General features: G+C 33.6%; 1 protein-coding gene across 1 annotated transcript; it reads left to right on the top strand.

The window, feature by feature from the left end:
* Positions 1-332: 332 nt before the first annotated feature.
* Positions 333-2,021, top strand: LOC116017562. Its single transcript, XM_031258206.1, has 2 exons — positions 333-710; positions 1,370-2,021. The coding sequence occupies exons 1-2, from the start codon at positions 646-648 to the stop codon at positions 2,019-2,021; spliced, it is 717 nt and encodes a 238-aa protein (XP_031114066.1). The 5' UTR covers positions 333-645.
* The last annotated feature ends 6,615 nt before the right edge of the window (positions 2,022-8,636 follow it).

Raw genomic sequence — 8,636 nt, 5'->3', positions numbered from 1 at the left:
AGAGAATATGAAAATTCAAGATTGAAGGGTTAACTTTGAAATAAACCAAGTATGTTAATTTTTAAATAAATTATTTTATCACTAATATTTTTTTCTTTTAGTGTTATTTTTTCAGGGTTATATAATGGTTGATATAATTATTTTCCCTTGGCCGAAAACAACTAAAAATCCTAAACTTTGAATTTTTCCTTTGTTTATCCAAAATCCTCTACCTTCTTATCCTAAAAGATCTCAAAATCTTGTTGGATTAGATCCCATCTACTCTCACGCTTCCCAATGCATATTAAAAGTCCAACTTTTGCACAAAACATCACTTTTCCCCTTTCTTCTTCGTGACCTACCCGATCGGATTCTCTCAAAGCTCTAAACCGAAAAACTCAAGCTCATCTCCCATGGCTTCAAGCTCCAATCCACAAATTGACACCAACCCGTTCCTAATCTTCAAAGCTACGGATGAAAGGAACACTCTCTTTCGATCAATCCTCACAAATTCCTCAAATCTCTCACCCTCTTGCAAAGAACAGGTCTTGGCAACTCTTCTACAAAATCAAGAGCTTTTGGATGATCTATCTACGAAGGAGTCTCGGAATCTACTAGCATTGGCTCAAGGAATCTGTGCTACGCCATGGCCGATTGAAGAAAGTGATGATGAGATCAATGAGGCAGAACTTCAGGCAGCGTTGGAGGCTTCGAAAAAGGCTGATCATGTGGTATCTTTCTCTGTTTCCTCTAGCTCTAGCACTGTCTCGTTGCCTGTTTCAGTTTCGCCCTCTTTAGTTTCTTCGTTGCCTAGTGTTGTAGTTTGTTCTAATATGTCTAGCTCTTCGTGTGTTACATCTGTGGCTGCTTCTATTTGTCCTTTAAATGTGCCATCTGTTGTTATCTTTGATATTGTGCATCTGCCTGCTGCTTTACCATCTGTTTTACCTGATTCTATGCTATCTGCTGATTCGGTAGTGGCTACTGGCTCTGTTTCTGTCTCTGTTCCAGTATGCTCTGTCTCTGGCTCTGCTTCTGACTCTGTTTTAGGAAGGTCTAGGCCTGAGCAAGTCACAATTCTTTATGCTTCTACGTTTAATATACGTGATATTGCATTATATGTTGACTTGCCTGCTGCATTTCCTGTCTCAAAATCTGATGATTCAGTTCCGGTCACTATTTCTACATGTTCTTTGCCTGTGTCTGAGTCAGTCACTGTTCCAGCTTCATCTGGTTTAGTTCCTTTATCTGCCAGCACTACCGAATTACTATCTGATTTAATATCAAAATTGCTTGTACCTTGCTCTGCTATGCCTGTGTCTGTGCCTCTTATACAAGTCCCTCTTGAACAATCTTCTCAAAAAGCTAAAAAGAAAGTTTCTGGAAAAAGGAAGCTAGATGATACAAGTGATGTGATCATTGTTGGTGAAAAAAGGAAAGGGAAAAAGCCTATGACCACTCCAACTCCAAGAATGACTCGGTCCAAGTCTGCCTTTGGATCTGCTGATGCTGCTGCCTCTGTTAGCCCTATCATCGACCCTGCCTCACCACCCGCAAGCATCAAGATTGAGAAGTTCAAGCCGATCTTGCGTGATTCATCCTTGATTAGAGAGTGGACTACTCATAGCTCTCGTGGTGTGTTGCTTCAGAAGGAGATTGATGTCGATGATATTATGCGCCACTGCAATATCATTCCTTTGTTGAAAGATCAAGATTTGCTTCAAACGGTTCAGAATGTGGGTCCTTGTTCTGAATGGTTGACTGCTGAGTTCTACTCCAATCTGTCTGCTGATTCCACGTCTCAAGAGTCTACTTTGTTTCACAAGGCATATGTTCGTGGCAAGTGGTATGATTTCAGTCTAGAAATCATCAACAAGTTCTACAATCGGGCTGCTCTATCTGACAGGTGTAATCCAGGCTTAGACACTCTAGCTGCTGCTTTGACCCACAATAAGCTCACTGCCTGGCCTAAAGGGAATTTATCTTCTCAACAGCTGACTGCCGTATATTCTGTTCTGTTTCGTCTAGCCATGAGCAACTAGCTGCCTACCGTCTCCAAAAGTTCTGTTTCGGCAAAGATGGCTCTCTTGCTCTACAAAGTTCGTCACATGGTTAAGTTTGATCTTGGTGAAATAATCTACGGCCACATCATGGATTTATGGATTTTGTTCTTAAGAAGAAGGAGTCAAAGATTCTTCTTCCCTTTCCAAATCTAATCTTTGGAATTCTCAAAGCTCAAGGTTTTACTACGTACAAGAATGAGCCGTTGTTGGAAATTCCAAGCCAATACACTGTTGATTCACGGCTTTGCTTGAAAAATCACCATGATGATCGTCCTCAGCTTATAACAGTCCCTGTTCCAGTACTCAGTCCAGTCCGTGCTGCTGCACATTCTGGCTCATCCTCTGTTCCTCTTCCAAGGGCTACTTCAGCGCTTGACACAACTGCCATTCCTATGCTACAAGCTCGTGTTCAAGCGTCCCAATCCACACTTATGTATATCAAGAATGCTATTGCCTCTCTCCAAACTGCTGCTGCTGATCTTGAGAAGTCTCATCTTGCTGATATGCGGGAACTCACCCGGTTGGAGCTACTTCAAGCCTCACGTCAAGCTGCTCAAGACCAAGGTCCTGCTCACGAAGTATCAGGCTCGGGTGATGATGAAGATGAGTTTGATTCTGATTAGGTGGTTACCCTTTGTCAATTCTTTGACAAAAAGGGGGAGTGAATAAAGTGAGGGGGAGAAAATCCACTGTTTTTGATGCATGACAATCCACTATTTTTGCGGGTCTATGGATAACTTTATGTGTTTTTGATGAAATGGTTGAATGGTTGGACAATGGCTTTATATGATGATGCATGATGATGAATGAGTATTATCTCTTTTTGATGGTTGATTAAGTATGTTGTTTGGATGAAGTATCTTGGTTCGTCTCTTGGACTATCTTGCTTTGGTATTTTTCTCTAATCTTTTTCGTGCTATGTTTTTATCCTTTTGGTAGTCTTTCTTGTTACCAAACTAACTTATGGCATGCTAAATAAAATGTTTTACGTTTTTTTTTTTGTAAGAAATGCCTAAGTTTGTTTGAAGGTGATTTTTGTCAAATAATTGCCAAAGGGGGAGATTGTAAGTGTACAAATGATACACGGTCCTTATGTTATTGGCTACATTATTTGTCAAAAATACACTTAGCCTATATCTAGGTTTTATTAGTTTTTGGACCGTAAGTCAGTATGTCCACCAGTGCTGATAGTGAAGCTGTGCCAGCGGATGCTGTCTCACACAGCAAGGAATTAGTCCACCAATTCAAATTGTGTGGCTAACAGAAATTTAAGGGTTGTGGCTCTCTTTTATTCAAGGAGATTTTCAGATCTAAAATTGTGAAGGTTGTTAAAGGATGCTACACTATATAAAGGAAGGCACTTGAAGCTCTAACATTCACCTTCCTACATAATACAAGTTGAGAGCTTTCACACGTGAATATTAAGAAGATCATTTGAAGATTTAATGAAGTTTTATCACTGTCTTTGAAGCTGTCGTTGTTGCTGAGTCGAGATGAAGAATTGAAGAATTCTTGGCTTGCAGTTTTGTCAATTCAAAAGTAGATGTTGAAGGTTGTGTGTTGGTAGTGAACCTTTCTACGTTTGGGTTGTATTCCAACTTGTGTAAACCTTGGTGCATCTAGTGGATTGGGCAAAAGCTGAGTAGCCCCGCAGATGTAGGAGTCATAGCTCCGAACTGCGTGATCAATTCCTGTGTCCTGGTTCTCTTTCTTTACTTGCGTTTTTATTTCTTGTTTGGCTTTTAGTTTATCTAATATGGACTAAAACCTATAAAAACGTCAAATAATCCCTAAATTATTGCATTCAAGATCCACGAAGTTATTTCAAACTTATTAAACCTATTAAGAACTCGTTTAACCCGTTAATATTATCGTGTTAACCCATTTAGACAAACATGTTTATAACCCGCTAAAAACTTTTTTTTTTTTTTTAAACTAAAGACTTGGATGGGGATTTAGTTAATGCATATAAATTATATGCATAAAAGAAAATGAATGATGAGTACGTGTGTGGGGTGCATGCTACCAGCCTTGCATCGTACGTGCTTTCTAGGCAGGAGACAAACCGAATTGAATGAGATTACAGTACATATCATGAATATGACTAAGGATATCGATGAATTTACTACATCAAACCAAAACCCTACACCAGTTATTGATGTTCAACCATTTGAAATTTGAATTTTTATTGTATTCAATTTTATTCTTAAAAAATAATATGGACTTTTTTAATTATAATTTTTGGATGTTATTTTATCATTTTAGGAATGTTATGAATTGAATTTTTTTTAGTTTGTTTGATGGATTGAATTTATGTTTTCTTTTTTTTTTTTTATATAACTTTACTTCAAATTTTAGTTTTTTAAAACGATATTAATAGGTTTAGGGATTTAAATGGGTTTCGTGTCGTATCGTGTCACACGACCTAAAATCGGCATGCTGTTTACAAATCGTGTTCATGTTTATGTTAAGAATTTTAATTTAACCCATTAACCTACACAAAGAGTCAACAATCGCATGCACTGAGGCTCGAACTCACTCCGGAATGTAAACCGGGTGCCACTAGACCACAAGGTCTTTAGCTATTGTGTTCATGTTTAGTCTTATCATGTCATCAACCAATTAATGTACATGTATATATACACGCATTGTCAAGTCTATTGCTCACAAGCTTATTTCATCTGAAGTATGCACGTTTAGCGACATTATGCTTGCATTTTTTTAAAGAAGAGATTACGTTTGCATTTACAAAAAAAAACTTTTTTTATTTTATTTTTAAAATTTTAAATTTTATTAATGTTTTGGTATATATAGTATTTAAAATTTAATTTCAAATTTTTTATTTTGTTATTTAAATTTATTTTTATTTAAAATTGAAATTATAATTATAAAGTTAAAATTATTAATTATAGAAAAGTAAATAAATAAATATATAATGTGTATGTGAGAAATAGGGTACATAAAAAATGGAGAAAAGGATTGGAGAAAAAAATAAAAGAGGAGGACTCTATTTGGGCTCTGTTTGGTAGAGCTTATAGCTTATTTTAAGCTACTAATAAGCTATAATCTCTGTTTGGTAATGTTCCTAAAATAAGCTAGTAGCTTAAAATAAGAGCTTATTTTTGAACGCTAGCTAAGGTAGCGTTTCAAAATAAGCTAGTAGCTTCCTAACTTTTTTTTTCATCTTTAACCTTATTATTTTAAAGAAATGACATCATTTACCCTTCCCAATTAAAACCTTTTTGGCTAAACCTTTTTGGTTTTTTCTCTTCAATATGTTTGGTTGTAATTTTAATTTGACATTTGTGTTTGAACATTGATTTTTGTATGAACTAATCTTATGAATTATACACATTTTGTTTTACTTTACATGTTTTAAAATATATGTTCGTACTTTATATTTTATTAAAATATATTGATTTCACTATTTTATATTTCAATATAAAAACAAACCTATTTAAATTTAAAACTATTTAAATTGTATGAAGATGTCCTTTTTAGTCTTTTTACATTTATCAGTTTATCAAAAAGCTAATTTTACCAAACACTTTTAAGCATTACAACTATCTTAACAGCTCTTTATATTTCAGCTTCGAACTTATAACTTTTCAGTTTTCAGCTACTTTTCAGCTTTCAACTACTTTTTCAGTTAGGTTTGCCAAACATAGCCTTGGCAGAACTTATTTAGGAGCTTATAGCTTATTTTAAGGTATTAATAAGCTATAAGCTCTGTTTGGTAATATTCCTAAAATAAGCCAGTAGCTTAAAATAAGAGCTTATTTTTTAACGCTACCTAAGGTAGCGTTTCAAAATAAGCTAGTAGCTTCCTAACTTTTTTTTCCATCTTTAACCTTATTATTTTAAAGAAATGACATCATTTACACTTCCCAATTAAACTTTTTTGGTTAAACCTTTTTGACTTTTTTTCTTCAATATGTTTAGTTGTAATTTTAATTTGACATTTTTGTTTGAACATTGATTTTTGTATGAATTAATCTTATGAATTATAAACATTTTGTTTTACTTTATATGTTTTCAAATATATGCTCTTACTTTATATTTTATTAAAATATATTGATTTCACTATTTTATTTTTAAATATATAAACAAACCTATTTAAATTTAAACTATTTAAATTGTATGTATATGTCCTTTTTAGTCTTTTTACATTTATCAACTTATCAAAAAGCTAATTTTACCAAACACTTTTAAGCATAACAGCTAGCTTAACAGCTCTTCAGATTTCAACTTCGAGCTTATAGCTTTTCAGTTTTCAGCTACTTTTCAGCTTTCAGCTATGTTTGCCAAACATAGCCAAGATTATATGATGATGTGGAAGAGTTTGGGCTCACAAATTAGAGAGATAATGAGAGCGCCATTGTGGATCAATCCTTATATCATGGATCAGGGTTCATAGTGCATTATGGACCCTGATGCATGTGTATGTGTCTCATATTGTGAGTTTTTGTGTTTTGTGTCATGAAATTCTGTACCTTTAATATGAATTCTATACCTGAAACAAATTAGTAATTGTGTCTTATGTTATGAATTTTTGTATCTTGTATTGTAAATTCTCTACCTATGCACGCAAATTGTGTACCTAAATCATATTTGAAAAATAAGTAAATATATAACATGTGTATGTGTCTTGTGTTATAAAATTTTGTACCTTACGAGTATGAATTTTGTAACTCATCGTTTTGATCCAGGGTCCATAATACTATGCATGATATAAATGATGCCCTAATGCTTCAATCAACTTATTAGCGATGTTGCTAGGGAATGATGTTGTGTTGACATTAGCAAATATTGATTCTAGGAGACTAGTTGAATCAACAATGGTTCTTCCATTTTCTCACTTTATAATCTCTTCTTCTACTATTCTCAAAAAAAAAAAAAAAAAAAAATCTCTTCTTCTACTTTCTCTCCAATCCTTCTCCATTTCTTTTTTTTTTTTTTGGTGGGCCCTACTCATCCAAACTACTACACATGATCTATTATTTTATTTACTTTTCTATAATTAATAATTTCAACTTTATAATTATAATTTTAAATAAATAATAATAATTTTTGAATTATAAAATATGATTTCATAAACTCATCAAAATACAATTTCATAAATTAATATTCACCTTCAAAATCATCTACACAACAAATTAACATCCAGGATATATATATATATATATACCACAATTAATATAATTAAAATGTTTTAAAATATCAAATATAAAAATTAAAAGATCATAACGGGAGGTGACAATGTGGGGTTCAAATCCTACTAGAAACATGTATGTAAAAAGCTAAGGCCTAAGGGTGATGAAAAGTTTGGATTAGATCCCTCGTGCGCAAGATAGTGGGCTAAATGCGCGACGCATGATTTACCTGGCTCTAGGGGCAGGGTCCTGTGAGTTTAGATTTAGTTCAGCAAAATTGCGATCACCTAAATTTAAAAATAATTAATAGGAAACTATACTAGATATTATTTTATAATAATTAATACATATTATTGTTGGATACACTAATCACTGAACTTAATGGTTTCAGTCTTTTTTTTTTTTTTTTTGAAAAAATGGCTTCAGTCTTTAATCTAACTTTTCATTAATTTCTGCCAAATGGAATATTAATAATGAATCCGTTATAGTTTTTGAGAGAGCTGAAATTTAATGATGGTTATTTTAAATGCAATTAATTAATTACTATCCTTCTGTTACTTAATATTTTTTAATCAATTCAATTAATTATGTGTGTATATATATGTCAAGTCTATATACACACACCACAGAAGAAAGAAAAAAATTTACACATTAAATTTTCTAACTTACCTTAGACTAATTTTAGGCCCACATTACTCTTAATAAAGGGCGTTGGAAGGGATAAATCCCGAGTCAAACAATCAGTCCTCAGTTTCTACTCCGGCCTGGAAAAATTATTCATCAATTATAAGAATGAAGAGTCATAATAAGCACTTTATCGTGGTATTCTTACTAATTACTATTTTCTCTTCATTAGCATTAGCATTAGCTACACCTATACCTTCCCCTCAAGAAGAGATTAATAATATACCTATAAGTAGAAAGCTGCATTGCTCTTATAATTAAAGGTAATTTTGATCTCGGTTCTGAGGATCCTAAAGTGCTTTGTAAAAAGGCTTGGAACTGTGCATTATACAGGAAAGATTGCGATGAATTTGGCGACAATTAATTACTGGATAAATAATGATTCAAGATTTATTATATGCGTGTGATTTAATTGTTATGTGATTATTTGGAGTTGTAAACGTGGATGGATTTACAATGAGGGCAGTTGTTCCCCTCACCCCTCCCCACCTTCTTATGTGTGTGTGTACACACACACACATATATATATATATATATCAGCTCAAATGTACGTATAGCAGCGCCTTAAAGTGCGGTCGCTTAAAAAAGGCACCAATAGTGTTAACAAAATGCACAACAATAAAATGTTCAAATTCACCACAAAACGCACAACACACTCAAAAAATGCACCATACCTCCCAATATCTAATTGTGCATTTTCGAACAATGTATGGTGCGTTTATGCATACGTAATGGTGCGTTTTTTGTGATGCGTACT

This window comes from Ipomoea triloba, chromosome 1 (genome assembly GCF_003576645.1).
Source record: "Ipomoea triloba cultivar NCNSP0323 chromosome 1, ASM357664v1".
Lineage (NCBI taxonomy): Eukaryota > Viridiplantae > Streptophyta > Magnoliopsida > Solanales > Convolvulaceae > Ipomoea > Ipomoea triloba.
This window is presented reverse-complemented; position numbering and strand designations above follow the sequence as displayed.

What these genes read in the sequence shown, in the direction of transcription:
- LOC116017562 (XM_031258206.1), top strand. Translation starts at nt 646, where the DNA reads ATGATGAGATCAATGAGGCAGAACTTCAGGCAGCGTTGGAGGCTTCGA. An exon ending in CGAAAAAGGCTGATCATGTG is followed by an intron (nt 711 to 1,369) that starts GTATCTTTCTCT and finishes TTCTGGAAAAAG; the next exon opens with GAAGCTAGATGATACAAGTG.